Genomic DNA, 21,756 nt, shown 5'->3' on the forward strand with positions numbered 1-21,756 from the left:
TTTATTCCGTTCCAGCCATTACAATGAGCCCGTCCTCCTATACCTCCTCCCAGCAGCCTCCACTGACATCGAAAGTAGTCAGAATTAAATATCATTATCAGAACACATACGCAGCTGCAAAAAGGTAACATGTGCCAATGTCTTTCGATTGCATATCTGAAATACCGTGTATCCAATTCATTGTTTTTATATGGAGAGAATACAAAGGAATGCAAACTTAGTTGTTCTTTTTTATTATTTAATATAAGAACATTTACATCCTGTTAAAACATTGAGAGAAACAAATATTTTTGATCAAACAATAATAAAAAGTTAAACGGTTCTTTACAGAGCCAACCAGTAAGCATATCAGTATGTTTGTGTATGTAGCGCCTCATTCAGTATGTACAGATACAAATACATAAAACATGATCATATAATCAAATATAATTCTTTCAGCTGGATACTGAGCTGATATTTCATATTCTTGATTGAGCTGTGTGAAGTAGAGTCTGATCAAAGTGGATGGAGTCAACCTAAGAATATTTACATTCAGCACTTTGGTTCTGGACATTTGTAGCTTTCAGGGCCAAAACAACATCTTATTCTATAACCATACAGAAGTTGAAGGCGTTTAGGAAATATTTGTACATTTTTCGAACGACAATTACCTTTCATACTGTACGGAAAAATTGCTTGGGTTAATTATGTCAGGAATAGTACAAGCTAGACATACAGAGAGTTTGTTGCTTATTTCTTGAATGGCTCGTATAAGTAGTGTACTTTACAGCATAGGTACTTACATGGTAGAAATATAGGAACAAGTTATAACTGTAATTATATCAGAGATAAATGTATATAATTGATCATTGTAAGTGTTCACAACTTGTTCAAATCTTTAAACCATGTTACTACCACCTTTATATATAGTTTGATTTTGATGGTAGCAATACTGATATAGAAAATGTAATTAAATAAAGGCAGCTAAAGATGACATTCAAATCAAACTGTAATGATAACCTCATATAGTGGTGCCATTCTCTCATATCATTACCCATTGAAAAGCTAAGATCGGCTCCCTGTGGAAAGAAAGATGTCCCCCACATATCAAATAAGTTATAAACCATAATAGTGAGGTCATGCCTCTCTGAGGCCTAAGGACATTGGCACCAGTCCCAAGACTTGCACACCAGACAAACAGGCCACTGCTAAGTGACAGTGTTGGCATTGTGGAAGACCCTTTACTTCCACAGGGATATTTACATGTCAGGCGTCCTCTCACCAATGGAAAATGGATAGAGCACACGTGAAAAGAGCTGTCCAGCCTTGAACCTGGTGGCCATAAAAAGCTCAAGGACGGCCGCCGTTAACAATGAAGTGCCTCAAATGTTAAAAGAAGTCCAATGTGGCAGAATTGGAAGAAATTGAAACAAATCACACCACTGATTGACATAAAAGAATAGAGAGTTTGAAAGAAGAACATCTGGGTGGTATGATAAGTGCTGTGTGCTGGCAGCCATGCTAACCGTCAGTTACTGTCCTATGGACTGAGGCAGTCAGAGGCAGTCAAAGGCAACAAACAGAAAGGAATACATGGCAAATAAATGCTCTATGAAATCATCTGCTGTACTCAGTGTACTGTCTATCATGTAACGAGAGGCTAGCCAATCAAGTCAAGGAGAGTTAATGCATTCATTTGCATCCTTAGATTTTAGACTGATATGCAAGTGGATGTGGAATTGGAGTGGAATGTTTGAATGTTTCTATTATATGATAATGTCCATAGTAATGAAATTGGAATAGTACATTGTATTTGTTGTTGATAATGTTTATAGTTTCTCTCTCTCTCTCTCTGTCTCTCTCTCTCTCCCCCTCTCTCTATGTGTGCTAATAATAATCTATTCTCCAGACACTTTGTATTTCTAACATTTCCCTGAACCTATAATCCAAATTGTAATTGATGACTGTACTACATGACCTACACTGGTACAGGCAAAAAAGAAGTACAAGAACCAGATTTTATTTGACCAATACCACAATACCTCAATTAAATTATTGGACTCTCAAAACATAATAAATCATTGGAGAAAAATTGCCAACCCCATTTCCCTCATTTTCTTGTGGGAATGTTTGAAATGTTTACACAGCATAATAGACCCTCCTTGATTGATTGGGTGTCCTTCACTGTCCTGATGATTAGCTGAAGGGCAAGTGGTGATTTCTAGATGACATCAAGATAAATAACTTTTATTTACAAACTCTGTGTTTGTGACTCCCATCTCATTAAAATAGTTTGATGTTTTTCCCAGGTTGTTCAGAGGCACAGTGAGTTTGATGCAATGTGACAATGTGTGTTTGGTTCCCGTGCTCTGTGACAACCTTGGAAATTAGTTTTAACTTGCAAATGCTGCACTTCATATATTAGAGAACATTCATCTTATCAGGAAGCACCCAGCATTTTTCCATTTCATGGTAACAAAGAGGATTCGTACAGTGAAGAGGGACATTTAAATATGTGTTCTTTGTCGAGACCAAATGTTCCTATTGTCCAATGGTACAATTGATAAATCCTATAAACACACCTATTCCAGCAGTAGATTTATGACAGCATTTTTTCACTAAAGATGTAGGTTTTGTAGATAATGAAAGGTCAAATAGTACTTTAACATATGATACAGATATAGCAGTATGGTCAATTGTTGAACCATCACAATCCATGTAAAAGATTTGAAACATATCCAGTTGGAATATACTAAGAGAAATGCATGGTCTCCAGTTTATCAGCTCATATTTATTTGAGTTCCAATCTAGGCCTACCGTGAATACCATTAATAAACATTTGAGTTAAAGAACTAGTTTAAAAAATAATAAAATTCCGCAATATGTTTAACTGGAATTGTGACTGGCATTTACAGGTAAGATCCACAATACAGTGTACTCATTAGAATGCAAATACAGTTAGCCTATTCCAAAAAAGGTGTTATGTTTGCAAAATATATTCAAAACATCTAGCTTGGAAATTAAACTGAACTAAATGTGCTTTTTATCTGAACATTGACTCTCCATTATAAGGCCTGATTTTTTTTGTTACAAATATTTTTGGGGTGTTTGCACTTGGTTATCAAATAAAAGTTATGTGCACTTTCCACATAGATGGAGCAATATTTACAGAGCTGTATCCACAGACCTTTTGTAACCATGTCATAAGAATTCATTTTGAAGTCAGCTGAAAAACTAAACTCAACATTTAAGACATTTATGCCACTCAGTTTGCCACAATGTTCACCTTCTTTTGGTAAAGTAATGTTACTGAATAGAACGATTCAGTCATGGGCTTCTCAACCAAATGTTAAGCACAAATACATATCTTGTATGGTTTTGAACGAAGATAAAATGGAGAGGCAAGGATAAAAAAATGTCAATGATTATCAAAATAAACCGTTAAGCATAATCATCAACTCATTCAGCACATCATATTTTCCCTTTTAAATTAAATTGTTCTGTAACCAAAGAAAAAAAGTTAGAAAGGGAAATCCTGTTCCATTTCCTTAACTTCATGCCAACAGATGAACAGCCATAGTGATCCTTTTGAAAACTCATCTGAGCTCCTTGCTTTCTATATTAAAAACTATCTGTTGTCATGACATCACTCCACATTCAACAGATTCAACACACACCACAGTCTTTCAGCAAGTGTATAGGAATGTTCTAGACATCTCAGAAATATATGTACATGTTTTCCAAACCAGATGGATAAATTGGCGGATGACTGAAGAGTAACCAGCAGCGCAGCACTCCTGGACCCTAATTTAGACTGAGCTAGCTGCATAACTGGCCCAGCTCTGCCTCAGAGGAATTGGGCAGCTTGGAGTTGAAAATCTGGAGGGAGTCTCGGATGCGCACCACCTCGCTGGTGGAGAGCTTAAGCCTGTGGCGGAGCAGACATGAAAAGATGTCCAATGGCTGCACTCCGGGCGGGGAGAGCCGGTTGATGCGGTCTCTCATCTCCAGCAGCATATGAAAGGCTGCGTCCTGGGTTCCTTGCGTGTACGGGTAGTCCAGCTGCAAAATCAGGTCTTTGATGCTCTCTGGGTCAAAGTGCATGCTGTAGCCGAACACCTTGAGACTGTTGATCTTCATGTAGCCCAGGTTGGACGTGTGGTCGTCCAGGTCCAGGGGCTCGTAGAAAAGGGTCTCGTTGACAGTGGGGTCGTCGGTCAGGATGCGGCTGCGCAGGTAAATGTGCACCGTCTCGAAGAAGGACTTCCACTTGTTGCCCAGCATCAGCGTCCAGTTGTAGCACTGCAGAGAGGCATCCAATTTAGTTCTCTCCCAGTCTGGGAAGCCCTGCTGGTTGACAGGCATGAACCAACTCTCCGAATGGCTGCCCCCAAATGGGTTGACATAGATAGCAGGCACAGGCTCCAGGGTACTGTTTTTAGTGGAGCAGATCTGGAATGAGATTCCCATTAGCATATGAATGAGGTTGGATTTGTTTTTGTTGCTCTTTAGAGTGAGGAGCATGCGTTTCCTCCAGGCCGGGTTGAACCAGCTGCCCAGACGCACATCATTGCTGATGTAGATGGCATGGACCTCCATGCGACTGTCCAGCTGCTGGAGCAGATACTTGACCTCTGTGTCCGGCATGTCAAAGTCAATGTTCAGGTAGTGGTCCAGAGAGTTTGCTATGTTGGGCCGACACGAGCCCAGGTGCAGGATGTTGCCAAGGTGGCACGAGCCACAGCGTGTGATGTTGTCCGGGGCACATGAGAGGCAGGTTGACCCCTCTCCGACCTCACAGGGCACTGTCCCCTGGCAGGCGCTACTGTGCTCTGCAGTGCAGGTGCAGCTCTGCATCTCCTCTGAAAACGTGCCCAGGATTCCATGCTCGTTGCAGTACAGGAGTGACTGGGCCTTGCTCAGCCAAAATCCTGGTGTCCTAAAGAGGAAAGAGCATTATTTTCAAAAACATAATTTGACTTTGAGATCATCTTTACTTAAATTTTTTTACCTTTGACTAACACTATTGTACCCTATAGAAAGGATAGAGGAGTGCATACAGGACACAAGTGATGACAATGTCTTAGGGCTATATTCAATGCACATCGCAGAAATTCAGCTTTACAGCGAAAGCTGAAATTTAAAGACAATATTCCCACTTTAGCAAAGACTGCATTCAGGGTAAATGCTGCATATGTCGGCTCAATCGGAAATAACCTTTACATTTCAATCGCGGAATATAGCCCTTAACGTTCACTTAACATCATCCCATTTAGTAAGTGTCAAATAATGATTGATGTGGCCTTTAAAAGGCTTATCGCCCGTCTTTGGGATTCAGAAGAATAGCAAGGGTCTTACACACAAGATCCTTCTCCCAACTGTTCAGTTTACTCTGGAGTGTGTCTTCCAGAGTCCATTTCACACTATTTCTCATCCCTATTGAATAATGCAGAACGTGTATTCCAGAACCTGCAGAACATACTTGTTCTTTTAAATACCAATATGTTATTGCTAAATCATTCTTAGATTGTATCTATTTGTCGATTTATTATACATAATGCTCACTATAAAGTGAATTTGCTATTAAATCTGTGTTCATTATTTATGTACAAGCTTTGGTAGGATTAGATATTCTTTGTGCAACCTCATTTAGGGGGAAAATAACACAAATATTGTACATAAATTAAAAATGTTGTACTTTGCTGCAACTTTATACTAAGCACTATTGAGTAGTTGGTTCTGCAAATAGTAGTTTTACTCAACAGGTTTTGTATTGGGACTTGCACAACATAAAGCTAAAAAATGAAACTTTTCCTTTCCGCAGGCATGCATATCAAAATGAGGGATTATATAGCACATGATAATGTAGAATACATCTTCTGGCTCAGCTGAGTTGAATAGATTGTTTTTATTTGTTTGAACAGAGTTAAGGATGAGAATGACAGCCAGAGGTGTAGCGCCTGTCAAAGAAATTGAAGTGTTCAGTGGGCAAGACGTTAATAACACCAACCTGTTGTCTCTAAGAGCACTTGATTAAAGACATGCCATCGTAGACCTCACATCATACAGACCACTTCAATCGGGGCAGAGATACTAAACAGCTTTCTCTCGCCCTCTCTTTCATTTCAGACTCTTGCCCTGGTTCTCACAGCACCAGATAACAAGTTGCATCTTAATGAGACAAATCAGCCAAGTCAGTGCCTTCATAAAGTATTCACACCTCTCTACTTTTTCCACATTTTGCTTTGTTACAAAGTGGGATTAAAATGGATTTAATAGAATTTATTTTTGACAACAATCTACACAAAATACTCTATATTGTCAAAGTGGAATAACATTTCTAACATCTGTAAAACATTTATGAAAAATAAAACACTAAAATATCTTGATAAGTATTCAACCCCCTGAATCAATTCATTTTAGAATCACCTTTGACAGTGATTACAGCTGAGTCTTTCTGGGTAAGTCTCTAAGAGCTTTCCACACTTGGATTGTGCAACATTTGCCCATTATTCTTTTCAAAATTCTTCAAGCTCTGTCAAATTGGTTGTTGATCATTGCTAGACAACCATTTTCAGGTCTTGCCATACATTTTCAAGCAGATTTAAGTAAAAACTGTAACTTGGCCACTCATGAACATTCACTGTCTTTTTGGTAAGCAACTCCAATGTAGATTTGGCCTTGTGTTTTAGGTTATGGTTTTGCTGAAAGGTGAATTCATCTCCCAGTGTCTGGTGGAAAGCACACTGAACAAGTTTTTCCACTAGGATTTTGCCTGTGCTAAGCTCCATTCTGTTTATTTTTTATCCTTAAAAACTCCCCAGCCCTTATTGATTACAAGCATACCGATAACATGATGCAGCCAACACTATGCTTAAAAATATGGAGAGAAGGTACTAGGGCTATGGCAGTCACGAAATTTCGTCAGCCGGTAATTGTCAAGCAAATAACTGTCGGTCTCACGGTAATTGACCGCTAATAAACATAAACACATTTAGCATCTCCTGGCTTCCACACAACCCATTGATGCAGACCTTTGGAACATCTACATTTTAGTCTAATAAATCCATGTAATATAACCTACATCTTCACAATAAATCCATTATTTATTTTAGACAGTTCTAAAGAAGCATGATATGAAGAAAATGTAGTCTATTTCAGAAGAACAGAATAGCATACTCTGAGTTGTCCTTAGGTTAGGTCCTGATCTGGCTATGCCAAATGGCTGTGGGCTACACTAGTTAATTTAGCAGAGAAGATTTGCTTAGAATTCCGTGGCATTATTTTATAGTTTGAAGAATGCAATTGAACAAAGCTGAAAAAAATATATAAAGGGTATTTTCTCCAAACGATTTGAGAGAGTGCGCACATGCGGCTATTCTGTGTTGAGCGGTTAACAAAGTGTGGCCGTAATGCACCCTAAAAACATCCATGCCGTTTGCGGCTAGTGGCCGTTGTGCCCTTCTCTTGTGCCCTTCTCCCTGAGTGCTGCGTTGTGCCTTTCTCCCTGAGTGCTGCGTTGCCCCTTTTTCCCTGAGTGCTTGCATTGTGCCCTTCTCCCCGAGTGCTGCACGCTCTGAATTACCTCTCACTTACATGGCTCTCCATCACGTGATCAGATCTTTCTCACAGGCTACAAGTGAAGACCGACACATCGGGGATGCAACTGCGCGCATCCTTATCCAATTCTGAGGTGCATATTGAAGATAATGGAAGAACTGTCCACATTTACTTTTCGTCAGCCAACAACATGAGTAGGCCTAACGAACAGCAAAAGCACTAGCCCATGTCAATCTACTATCCTTCATAGTGAAAAGGTCGACCTATTCTGTGTGAGAAATAAATATTCCAAACATAGTCTGGGACAGTTGTGGGATTCGATAGATCTCAAATTCAACAACTACCATCAAAAAAACGTTTTTATGCAATGTGGCTGATGCAACAGATCAGAACGTTTTTAGCTTAAAATGTTGATAAACTATTAGGCTATTTCTTCACATTATAAGTGCAGAAATGCGCACATGGTAGTAGGCTATAAGCGTGAATGTTCTATTAGCGAGAAACACCATTCTCAAAAGTGACCGCAAATGCACTTATGCATGTAATGCTTTTATTATAAAGGTGAAAATTAGTTTCCACAAACTTTAAACTCACTCGCTGCTTATGGATGCCAGTTAGGCTTTACACCCCTTCTTAATTTTAAGAAGTTATTTGGCCACTTTAGTTGTGAAACGAACTAGGCCTATGAGCTAGGCTACATGATGTGTGCGACTATGTTCAGAAAAGGTTGCAAAAAAATACATTGTTTATTATGCTGGGCATCATTCACAAGTGATATGCTAATATTGTCATCAGACTATTCTTGATTTAATCTGGTCTTTAATTATACTAAATAATATTTGTGTGAAATTTGTTTTGATTTAGAATGGACCATTATCATGCACCTGTATCGATAAAAAAAATAAAAAATAATAATAGCGAATGGAGGACGCTTTTCCTGTGGTTCATTTTCATGCCAGCCAGGTAGGCAATACTCCTGTTGTAAATATAAGCAATGTGATTAATATTAGGAAAGTTGAGAAATAAATATAGTAGGCCTAGCCTACAGAAAGCAGATGGGTTCCTCCTCTGTTTTCTTGCCCAATTACATAGCCTATAGAAATGTTGCGTGACATGAGCTCATGTTTGATTAGATTTTGATAAATTTGCATTGATGTCAGAGTGATTAGAGGGACAATAGAGTGCCGAGTACAAGGCCGTTAGCAAGTTTGGTAGGCTACTAATGACCATCAGTGGCATCAGAGCTGGGAGAAGCCTAATTAACATGACTAAACGGTCACATGGAATTTAACTGTCTTCATGACTCATCACCGCCGCAGTAATACAGTCACCACAACAGCCCTAAGTGGTACTCAGTTATGTGGTGTATTGGATTTGCCCCAAACATAAGATGTTGTATTCAGGACAAAAAGTGAATTGCTTTGCCACATTTTTTGCAGTATTACTTTAGTGCCTTGTTGCAAACAGGATGCATGTTTTGGAATATTTTTATTCTGTACCTGCTTCCTTTTCACTCTGTCAATTGGGTTAATATTGTGGAGTAACAACAATGTTGTTGAGCCATCCTCCTTTCACAGCCATTAAACTCTGTTTTAAAGTCACCATTGGCCTCATGGTGAAATCCCTGAGCAGTATCCTTCCATTCAGGCAACTGAGTTAGGAAGGACGCCTGTATCTTGTAGTGACTGGGTGTATTGATACACCATCCAAAGTTTAATTAATAACTTCACCATGCTTAAAGGGATATTCAACGTCTGCTTTTTTTAAATACCCATCTACCAATAGGTGCCCTTTGTGAGGCATTGGAAAACCTCCCAGGTCTTTGTGGTTGAATCTGTGTTTGAAATTCACTGCTCGACTAAGGGACCTTACAGATAATTGTATGTGTGGGGGTACAGAGTTGAGGTAGTCATTCAAAAATCATGTTAAACACTATTATTGAGTCCATGCAACTTATTATGTGACATGCTAAGCAAATTGTTACTCCTGAACTTATTTAGGCTTGCCATAAAAAACGTGTTGAATACTTCTCAATTAAATCCATTTTAAATTCAGGCTGTAACACCACAAAATGGGGAAAAAGTCAAGGGTGAAGACCATGAAGACCTGACCCAAACAACATAACTTGATATAAAAGAGGAAACAATGATGATAAAATGCCATCAAGTGGTTTTACGTAATAGTTAATTTATGTAATTTACCAATAAAGTAGGTGTAAGATGTTCAAAAGCCAATACAAACAAGTTTTCATCTGATATGGCAGATATTACAATATATTTGAGCAATCATTTAAGAGCATGTGATGTTCCCATTTTCGTACCTTTCTCTAGAGAGGCTGATCCTTGGCAGTTTGGGACAGCGCTTGCTCAGAGTGAAGAGTTTCCTCACAATCTTCTGGGCTTTCCCAAGAACCAAATTGGTGCTGATCTCCAATTGGCTGTAGCGCTTCTGTAGAGCTGCATCTGTTGCCCAAAACTTGAATACCATGGATGTGTTTAAAAAACGGTCCGTTGGTAGTTTTTTCATGAAGGCCTTGAATTCATCTAAGAAATTGAGAAACAATCACCATAAAAACACGATTAGTTTTTTTAATCTTAAAAAAGTAAATCATTTCACAACCATCAATATATTTTTATTTTCTTCACTTTTCTTAATTGTAACCAGATATTTATATTATGGATTATACCTTTTAATGTGCAATTATGGTTCATATCCCTAATTTACCATGGACAGCTCTACATTATCATTATATTATTTCACTACAGTGCCAATTTAAACCATCCAGAGACTTCCTACTTATGCCCTAGGCAAGTTATCTCCCTATGCAGCTGCTATGAAGTATCTTATCAAATCACTGCAATGAAGACACACAGTACTTTTTTACAAAGTCCAACTGAGTGAGACCTGCAATTGTTATGGGGGCTGGAACTTTTATATTCCTGTATGCTACTCTTGGCAACGCTGTAGTGAGTACATTTGTAGTTAAACTGACAGGCTCAGGTCTTTACAGTGCTCAATGATCCTGAGTGAGCTACCTCTGGCTCCCAGAGCCAACACCAAATTAGTTGAAAACATGAAGTTTTAGTTTATCACATTCAACGGCTCAATTGGGTTACACATCAGACTTGCGGTGTCACCTCTCTTCATACTATCAGTCTCAAATGCATGCGATGTCGCAATAGGTATTTGATGGATCCATTCGCTTGTTCAGTGTTAAAATGCTTTGTTTAATGGTAAATTATTTGATTGCATTCTATCTCGATAGACCTCCTGCCTGTTGACATGGGCATAATACCAGAGGAACTGCTACTGAAAAAAACGTACTAAATTACTATGTTGTCGGCATGCGTTCACATGCATTAATTGAACACTAACTGTAGTAAAGAAAAACCCTTGAATGAGTAGGTGTGTCCAAACTTTTGACTGGTACTGTACGCTACTTCCCTTTTTCTTGGAAAACAGAACAAGCAGTGATAAGTAGCCTATTATGTACCTGCCTGTACTTACATATCTGGTACAAGACAATCATAGATGTTATTCCCTTATGGTTACCTACTTCCGAAGATGTGGTCTCCTTTGACACGAGGAGGCAGAGTAACAGCATATGTTCATATGTGGTTAGACACTACATTATGCCCTCATCAAATAACACATCTTCCTAGCATGTACTTATGAATTCTAACCACCCACCTGACAAGCCAAGGCTATAGAGTGGTAATATCATCTAATAAAAAACGAATCTTTCACCTTGCACCCTATAGCTGAAAATCAGGGTGCATCAACTTGCTGTTTGTCAGGCTCACCCACCATGTGAAACATATTGGATGTGTCCCAAATGGCACCCTATTCCCTTTTTAGTGTACTACGTTTAACTAGGGCCCATAGGAGCGGGGATATGGTGCCATTTGGGATGTAGGATATGGTGCCATTAACTGGAGTGATCAATGCCTCTGCTTCCCTCCACATGCTCTGTATAACCCAGGCCATTTGAATGATCATTGAGATTCACAGAACACAAAAGGAATGTGTTTGTCTATTCCCCTTTTTCTGGCATTTGTGACTTTATGTTCACATTCATGGAAAATGTAGGCCTTTAAAAATGTGTCTGTCACGATCGTCTTGCTGAGAGATAGTGGACCAAGGCGCAGCGTGTGCAAAATACATTCTCTTTTATTTTAGAGAAAGGAAAAACACGTAACGAACACTTTAACAAACTGAAACAAAAAAACGATCGTGAAGCTAAAGACGTAAGTGCACACACAAGCTACAAACGTACAACATAGACAATTACCCACATTAACCTAGTGCCTATGGCTGCCTTAAATATGGCTCCCAATCAGAGACAATTAATGACATCTGTCTCTGATTGAGAACCATTCAGGCAACCATAGACACAGCTAGACACCTATACTAAACACAAACCCATCTACTCTATTTAACCCCCTAAACCATACAACCACCCTAGACACTACAAAAACACATACATTCCCCATGTCACACCCTGACCTAACTAAAATAATAAAGAAAACAAAGAATACTAAGGCCAGGGTGTGACAGTAACCCCCCCCAAAGGTGCGGACTCCGGCCGCAGAACCTGAAACAGAAGGGGAGGGTCCGGGGTGGCCCCCATCATGGCGGCGGCTCGGGCGCGGGACGAGGCCCCCACTCCACCATTTGGTGGCGCCTCTGGAGCGGCGACCCTTGTAGCAAGTCCCGGACTAAAGACCATCCCAGAGGGCGCCACCGGACGGATGGGTAGCTCCGGACTGAGGGGTAGCTCCGGACTGAGGGGTAGCTCCGGACTGAGGGGTAGCTCCGGACTGAGGGGTAGCTCCGGACTGGAGGGCAGCTCATGACTGGAGGGCAGCTCCGGACTGAGGGACGGCAGCTCCGGACTGAGGGACGGCAGCTCCGGACTGAGGGACGGCAGCTCATGGCTGGCTGCTCATGGCTGGCTGACGGACCTGGCTGCTCATGGCTGGCTGACGGACCTGGCTGCTCATGGCTGGCTGGCGGACCTGGCTGCTCATGGCTGGCTGGCGGACCTGGCTGCTCATGGCTGGCTGGCGGACCTGGCTGCTCATGGCTGGCTGGCGGCCCTGGCGGATCCTGGCTGGTTGGTGGCTCTGGCGGATCCTGGCTGGTTGGCGGCTCTGGCGGATCCTGGCTGGTTGGCGGCTCTGGCGGATCCTGGCTGGTTGGCGGCTCTGGCGGATCCTGGCTGGTTGGCGGCTCTGGCGGATCCTGGCTGGTTGGCGGCTCTGGCGGATCCTGGCTGGTTGGTGGCTCTGGCGGATCCTGGCTGGTTGGCGGATGGATGGTTGGCAGACGGATGGCTCAGATGGCGCTGGGCAGACGGATGGCTCAGATGGCGCTGGGCAGACGGATGGCTCAGATGGCGCTGGGCAGACGGATGGCTCAGATGGCGCTGGGCAGACGGATGGCTCAGATGGCGCTGGGCAGACGGATGGCTCAGATGGCGCTGGGCAGACGGATGGCTCAGATGGCGCTGGGCAGACGGATGGCTCAGATGGCGCTGGGCAGACGGATGGCTCAGACGGCGCTTGGCAGACGGGCAGCTCTGACGGCGCTTGGCAGACGGGCAGCTCTGACGGTGCTTGGCAGACGGGCAGCTCTGACGGTGCTTGGCAGACGGGCAGTTCTGGCCGGCTGAGGCGCACTGTTTGCCTGGTGTGTGGTGCCGGAACTGGAGGTACCGGGCTAAGGACACGCACCTTCAGGCTAGTGCGGGGAGAAGGAACAGGGCATACTGGACCCTGGAGACGCACATTAGGCCTAGTGCGTGGTGCCGGCACTGGTGGTACCGGGCTGGGGACACGCATCTCAGGGCTAGTGCGTGGAGGAGGAACAGGGCTCTGGAGACGCACTGGAAGCCTGGTGCGTGGTGTAGGCACTGGTGGTACTGGGCTGGGGTGGGGAGGTGGCGCCGGAAATACCGGACCGTGCAGGCGTACTGGCTCCATTGAGCACTGAACCTGCCCAACCTTACCTGGTTGTATGCTCCCCGTCGCCCGACCAGTGCGGGGAGGTGGAATAACCCGCACCGGGCTATGTAGGCGAACCGGGGACACCATGCGTAAGGCTGGTGCCATGTATGCCGGCCCGAGGAGACGCACTGGAGACCAGACGGCGTTGAGCCGGCTTCATGACACCTGGCTCAATACTCAATCTAGCCCGGCAGATACGAGGAGCTGGTATGTACCGCACCGGGCTATGCACACGTACAGGAGACACCATGCGCTCTACTGCGTAACACGGTGTCTGCCCGTACTCTCGCTCTCCACGGTAAGTACAGGGAGTATGCGCAGGTTTCCTACCTGACTTCGCCACACTCCCTTTTAGCCCTCCCCCAAGACATTTTTTGGGTTGACTCACAGGCTTCCTCCCGCGTCGTCGTGCTGCCTCCATTCGCCGGTATCCCTCCTCGCACTGCGCCAGAGAATCCCAGGCGGGCTCCGGCACTCGCCCTGGGTCGATCGCCCACCTGTCGATCTCCTCCCACGTAGTGTAGCCCAGATCCTGCTCCCATTGCCATAAATCCTGTTGCCGCTTTACACGCTGCTTGGTCCGGGTTTGGTGGGTAATTCTGTCACGATCGTCTTGCTGAGAGAGAGTGGACCAAGGCGCAGCGTGTGCAAAATACATTCTCTTTTATTTTAGAGAAAGGAAAAACACGTAACGAACACTTTAACAAACTGAAACAAAAAACAACAAACGATCGTGAAGCTAAAGACGTAAGTGCACACACAAGCTACAAACGTACAACATAGACAATTACCCACATTAACCTAGTGCCTATGGTTGCCTTAAATATGGCTCCCAATCAGAGACAATTAATGACATCTACTTGAACCCGATCAAACATCTCTGGAGAGACCTGAAAATAGCTGTGCAGCAACGTTACCCATATAACCTGACAGAGCTTAAGAGGATCTGCAGAGAAGAATGGGAGAAACTCCCCAAATACAGGTGTGCCAAGCTTGTACCGTCATACCCAAGAAGACTTGATGCTGTAATTGCTGCCAAAGGTGGTTCAACAAAGTACTGAGTAAAGGGTCTGAATACTTATGTAAATGTGATATTCTTTGTGGGGGGGAAGGCCCAGTGCAGTAAAAATTAAGATTGTTTTACGTTTTATATATATTTCCACACTATGAGGTTGAAATAATACTGTGAAATTGTGAAAATTATGAAAATGCCCTTTTAGTGTAAGAGCTGTTTGAAAAGACAGCCTGAAATTCCAGCCTGTTTTAACTTAATGAACCAATAAGAGAGAGTTCCGTACCTCTCTGGCAATAACAGCTAGTTTTCAGTTTTCCCTCCCCACTCAGACCACTCCCAGACAGTCCTAGCTAAATTCTTGCTTGAGAAATTGCTCTTTGCTAAGAAGCTATTTATATATTTTTTTTGACCACTTTAATTGAAAACAATCCCAGTAAGGTACTTAATTGTTACCTAGAAATGATTTGATTTTGGGATAAAAATGGCTGCATTGGACCTTTAAGAGAGATCTAAGTTCACCATCCTTCTTTCAAATGTATGTCTCCTTTTTTTCTTTCCATGGGTATACTACTCCTACTGGAATACTTCAAGTGGAAAACACAGTGAGACATGGCTGTCAAGCTATCATCACAAAGACATCAAATGGTTGCTTGTGGCACTTTGACGGCAACTACAATACAGTGCCTCCACCGTATTTGACATTATAGTTACAGTGCACTATATGGTACACTGACATAAAGACGGCACTTCTTTCAAGGTAAAACTTGTCGGGATTGGTAAACTATCTGTAGGAACTACTGCAGTTGATGCTAGCTCTTTATGAACAAGGTTCCTATTCTCCTATGACATTTTTCAACACTTTATATTCCAGAGACAGGACTACGAACAACACTTTCACTTTCTCTGTGTATCAGATTTTGAAATATCAGATATTGAGGGGGGATCTTGTTGGGCTCAGACTGAGCATATAGAAAATACAACCTGTATCAGATAAGAAAGACATCATGCAAACAGCAGAAATAAACTAGTTGATCGTTACTAGGCTTTGTGGTGGCATATAATGTGATCCGGAACTGGACTAATTACATTCATATCTTAATAGATCTTTTGTTTAGTCCCTTAAAGACTCGTTCAATTTTCAAAACACAAATAAATCTTTTCAGAATGAAATCGTACCACTTGAGATATGCTGTAAAGTTTGTGGGCTAAGACACCATATATGAACTTCAATGACTCATCAGGTATAACAAAAAATGTAATCAAACTAAAGGCCCTGCTATGTGATCAAATATGGCTGCTGTTGCCGTTATTAGACTAGACTGAAACACTTTTTTTTGTTAAGTATGTTTCCAGATTCTATTATTAACCAATGTAAAGTCTAAGACTATGAAAAACCATAGGTCAAGTATGTATTACTCCCAGCCCACAACCAAATAATGATGAGCAGAAGCACTGGTTTTGATTGCACAGTGGGAGGAAGCAAGACATATGATCTGACCCAATGACATATTATACCACACAGTAAACTGCAGGATCTGATTTGCATTGAGGGTTCATCTCTATTGCCTTGTAAATGGCTTATAAAGGGCTCTCTCCCTTTGGATAACTCACAAAGTAATCTCTTGCGGACCGATTCTGCCTGTTAACTGAAGAATCTGTCAGGACTGAATGGGATGTGTTGGATATAACGAGCAGCAGCAGTTCCGGTTATTTAGACAAATCATGATTTCACAGGTGTTAGCATCTCTTAATCACTTCTCTTAACATGTATGGGTTAACCGAGATTACTCACAAAGTAGCACAATGCTGTCTGAGCAGCATTCTTTGTTAATGTGAGACTAGCAACTTTCCCATTAGACAAGTAAATATTTCACCTATTGTAGGCTCAAGGAATACTGTAGTATTACTATATTTTCAAGAGCTTTTCTTCAAGAAATCAAGTATCTTGTTATTTTGCCTTGAACATATGAACGTTTTTCATATGAGAAATGGTCCTCACTTTCTGTCAGTGCTGGTAAAGCATGAACAATAAATATATTCAACCTTTGCACACACGGGAAACCAATGCTATCAGATATCTGCTTATTGCACTCTGGTGGGTGATTTTAGCATGGAAAAACACCACTATGTGCTCTAAGGTTCGACAAACTCATAAAGGAGATCAATTTCCACTACTACAATGATTCCTTCTTCCAGGGTTGGTGCTGAAACATAAAAACCTGACACTGACTCTTGCTCTTGATCTGCAAGGCTCAGATATTTCAGTATTTAGGGCTAACGTGTGGAGCAAGACTCATGATAGCTTTATGATTTCTTAGGAAAAATCTACAGATTCATGATTACTGTTTCCTTTGATCATGGATGGCTATACACATGAGCTAAGACAAACTATCAATTTGGCTATGTTTGGGAATCTGGGCTTTTTATTGTTGCCATTTAAGGGTTTATGTTGCATACTATGAATAAGGAGCTGTACTGAAATGTTTCCTATTAAACCAAATCTGACATTCAATATAACATCATCATCAAATATTTATTGGAATTAGGATGCTCATTCTAGCTAATGTCGTACACTCTTTTGCCCTTGTTGGTGATCATTGTGTTACAGTATCGCTTTGCTACAATTTATAACCCAGAATAACCATCCGTTTCAGGGATGTAAAGCACAGTACAGTAGTACTGCTTCTGTTATAATTGATTGAGAAATACAGTTTCGTTAGAATACCATTAGAACATTCCCTTTTACCTCATGTTATACAGATCAAACCCCTTTTGGGTATTATTAATATGCATGACAAATTATTGCATTACTACTGCCAGGTCAACTTTGACAACAGAGAAGGTAACACCAGAGGCTTGAGTAAGCCCACTGTCACGCCCTGACCATAGAGAGCCCTTGGTTCTCTATGGTGTAGTAGGTCAGGGCGTAACTAGGGGGTGTTCTTGTTCATTATTCCTATGTTGGTGTTTTGTATGGTTCCCAGTTAGAGGCAGCTGGTAATCGTTGCCTCTAATTGGGGATCATATTTTGGTAGCCATTTTTCCCACCTGTATTTGTGTTTGTGCTTGTAGCACCACTGAGGTTACGTTTCGTTGCTTGTTTATTGAGAAGTTTCACTGCAAATAAAGATGTGGAACTCAACACACGCTGCGCCTTGGTCCCGTCCTTATTACGAACGTGACACCCACAAGTTATTTAGCATTGACTGTTTGGAATATTTCACCAAGTCATGCGGTAAGATCCAACCTGGATAATAGATTTAGTGAACAGGAGGGGGTCAATCATTCAGGCTTTCCCCAGCAGCTATTTCTCAGAATACTTGCCTGAGGAGAATGGTTTATACACTTAGTGAGTAATGCATTGAATGAGATATTTCCCCCAAATATGTAATTTCAGTGCCATAGAGGACGCCTGCTGTCCATTGACTAAAGCAGATGCTTTGGGAACATTTCTAAGGACATTTTGTTGAGCTGAGTCATCTATTGGATCTAGCCCAGTTCTTGTAGTTGGGCACCAGTTTCTCTAACCTGACCAAGGAACATAACAAGAATATATTGTTTTGTTGCTCTTACAGTATGAAAGCAGTACACTCCAATGTTACACCATCAAGCTGCAGTTGGGAATGAGACAGTAATTTGTTCTTCTGTGTTCTATAGTAAGAATGTATTGCCATGGAAAAATACATTATATTCCTCTAATTAGTGTTAATGGGGGAATACAGTTGATGCAGTTACATATTGGGATATTCTTTTAGCCGATATATCGTATCGCTTTGGAAATATTGCAAGATTATCTTCTTGCTAGTTGGCTGTACCTGCACCAAAACTCCAGTATTTTTTCCTTCATAGCTTGTTCTCCATCTTCTTTTTAAATAGGGAGCCAATTTGTTTTCAGGACTTATTTCCATTACTGATCAAAACTCGTTTTCTCATGGCTCTCTCTTATCCCTCAGCAGCAGACATATGGTGAGCAATATGTTTGGAACATCGAATCACAATAAAATTCCAGTCTTGGATTGCAATGCATATAGAATCCTGAGAATCGCAATACATATCGTATCTGCACCTAAGTATTGGGATAATATCATATTGTGAGGTCCCTGGCAATTCCCAGCTGTACTAATTCGCCTTTTGACTCCATAAATAGTATCAACATTGCTACCAGGTTAGCTATCGTCATCAGCTATCACTCTGTCAGAGAATGCATTTGTCATAACCCTGTAACGTCTTCCACGAACAGTATCTGACAGGTACAATTCTTAGAAAAAAGGGTTCCAGGTAAAATCCTTTTTGGTTCCAGGCAGAACCATTTTGGGATCCGGTTCTACATGGAACCCAAAACCGTTTTACTTGGAACCAAAAGGGTTCTGCCTTGAACCAACAAGGGTTCTTTAAAGTGGGATCTTCTATGTGTACAGACAAAGAACCCTTTTAGATTCTAAATAGCACCTTTTTTCTAAGAGTGTAAACTAGGATGATGATTGGCTCTCTGTTATAATAGTTTACTTGCTGTCTATTATTTTAAATTGTCTCTAATCTTTAACAAAATGGTACACTGATTCTTAATCCTTAAGACAAAATATACACGGTCTGCCAGCCGTTATGATGAAATGCTAAATGAGGTCCAGGTAACCATTAGAATCCTCATTCATTAAAATATATATTTTTTGCATTTGATGGTTCTGGATAATAAAATGTATTAACCTTGGGCATTATCAAGGTTGTGTATATTAAGGAAGCCATGTGGCCTAGTCGGAGGACGACAGATGCGATTTAACTATGTTCCCACTCACAGTTATTATATTGTTTATTAGTATTTGTTTTATATACCAAACATGACCTTAAATTCCCTTTATGGTAGATGGAATTTTTGTGAGGCGGACATGCAGTATTGTGAATAGTGTCAATAGACTTGCAAAGTTATAAATCTTGTGCATGACAAAGGTAGCCTATGTGTCTCAGCACCTCCCCCTTTAAATCCTTGATTACACTGCTTCCCTGCATGGGAGACCAGGTGAAAATTACAACACCTTTCCTCCTCTCCATCAAACACTTTTTAATTTTACCTTTATTTAACTAGGCAAGTCAGTTAAAGAACAAATTCTTATTTTCAATGACGGCCTAGGAACAGTGGGTTAACTGCCTTGTTCAGGGGCAGAACGACAGATTTTTACCTTGTCAGCTCAGGGATTCGATCTTGCAACCTTTCGGTTACTAGTCTAACGCACTAACCACTAGGCTACCTGCCACCCCAATGTGTGCACTTTCTTTAGTTTATTTAAAAAAATTAGATTATATTAGAATCCCGTTAACTGACGCCAATGGTGACAGCTAGTCTCACATAAAGAATAAGATATTACAGACAAAATACTTTACAATTTACATACATTTAAAACTATTAACATGTAGCGTGTGTATGTGTATGCATCAATCAGTTACACATACAGTGGGGCAAAAAAGTATTTAGTCAGCCACCAATTGTGCAAGTTCTCCCACTTAAAAAGATGAGAGAGGCCTGTAATTTTCATCATAGGTACACTTCAACTATGACAGACAAAATGAGAAAAGAAATCCAGAAAATGACATTGTAGGATTTTTTATGAATTTATTTGCAAATTATGGTGGAAAATAAGTATTTGGTCAATAACAAAAGTTTATCTCAATACTTTGTTATGTACCCTTTGTTGGCAATGACAGAGGTCAAATGTTTTCTGTAAGTCTTCACAAGGTTTTCACACACTGTTGCTGGTATTTTGGCCCATTCCTCCATGCAGACCCAGCCACGTTTCCTCTTCAATGCCCTTGCTGATGGAAGGAGGTTTTCACTCAAAATCTCACGATACATAGCCCCATTCATTCTTTCCTTTACACGGATCAGTCGTCCTGGTCCCTTTGCAGAAAAACAGCCCCAAAGCATGATGTTTCCACCCCCATGCTTCACAGTAGGTATGGTGTTCTTTGGATGCAACTCAGCATTCTTTGTCCTCCAAACACGACGAGTTGAGTTTTTACCAAAAGGTTATATTTTGGTTTCATCTGACCATATGACATTCTCCCAATCTTCTTCTGGATCATCCAAATGCTCTCTAGCAAACTTCAGACGGGCCTGGACATGTACTGGCTTAAGCAGGGGGACACGTCTGGCACTGCAGGATTTGAGTCCCTGGCGGCGTAGTGTGTTACTGATGGTAGGCTTTGTTACTTTGGCCCCAGCTCTCTGCAGGTCATTCACTTGGTCCCCCCGTGTGGTTCTTGGATTTTTGCTCACCGTTCTTGTGATCATTTTGACCCCACGGGGTGAGATCTTGCGTGGAGCCCCAGATCGAGGGAGATTATCAGTGGTCTTGTATGTCTTCCATTTCCTAATAATTGCTCCCACAGTTGATTTCTTCAAACCGAGCTGCTTACCTATTGCAGATTCAGTCTTCCCAGCCTGGTGCAGGTCTACAATTTTGTTTCTGGTGTCCTTTGACAGCTCTTTGGTCTTGGCCATAGTGGAGTTTGGAGTGTGACTGTTTGAGGTTGTGGACAGGTGTCTTTTATACTGATAACAAGTTCAAACAGGTGCCATTAATACAGGTAACGAGTGAAGGACAGAGGAGCCTCTTAAAGAAGAAGTTACAGGTCTGTGAGAGCCAGAAATCTTGCTTGTTTGTAGGTGACCAAATACTTATTTTCCACCATAATTTGCAAATAAATTCATAAAAAATCCTACAATGTGATTTTCAGGATTTTTTTCCCTCATTTTGTCTGTCATAGTTGAAATGTATCTATGATGAAAATTACAGGCCTCTCTCATCTTTTTAAGTGGGAGAACTTGCACAATTGGTGGCTGACTAAATACTTTTTTGCCCCAATGTACATGTCAATACATACACACAATAAGTAGGTTTTCATTCCACAGAACTTTCACCTTCTATTACAGTACTGATTTTCTGGTGCTTTTAAAATGCTGACCCACAGCTTATCTTCTTACTTTTATTAAGTCGTATCTGGGTTTTGATTGATGTTGCAAAAATAATATTACTTAAACTAATGCTGTAAGTTTTGGGCAGGTCGAAAAGCATATGGGAATTAACAATGGACAGAAGGGTTGCATCCCAAATAGCACCCTATTCCCTATTTAGGGCACTACTTTTCATCAGGGCACAAAGGGCTCTGGTGAAAAGTAGTGTACTATATAGGGAATAGGGT

The 21,756-nt window shown here is 41.4% G+C and overlaps 1 protein-coding gene across 1 annotated transcript in view; it reads right to left on the reverse strand.

The window, feature by feature from the left end:
* Positions 1 to 217: 217 nt before the first annotated feature.
* brinp2 (bone morphogenetic protein/retinoic acid inducible neural-specific 2) overlaps positions 218 to 21,756 on the reverse strand; it is a 129,026-nt gene continuing 107,487 nt past the window's right edge. The window contains exons 7-8 of the mRNA XM_071376931.1: positions 9,860 to 10,082; positions 218 to 4,918 (exon numbers count right to left, since the gene is read on the reverse strand). Of these exons, the coding sequence (XP_071233032.1) occupies positions 3,799 to 4,918; positions 9,860 to 10,082 (1,343 nt within the window). The 3' untranslated portion in view covers positions 218 to 3,798. The remainder of the gene's footprint in view (positions 4,919 to 9,859; positions 10,083 to 21,756) is intronic.

Source organism: Salvelinus alpinus, chromosome 30 (assembly GCF_045679555.1).
Source record: "Salvelinus alpinus chromosome 30, SLU_Salpinus.1, whole genome shotgun sequence".
Taxonomy (NCBI): Eukaryota; Metazoa; Chordata; class Actinopteri; order Salmoniformes; family Salmonidae; genus Salvelinus; species Salvelinus alpinus.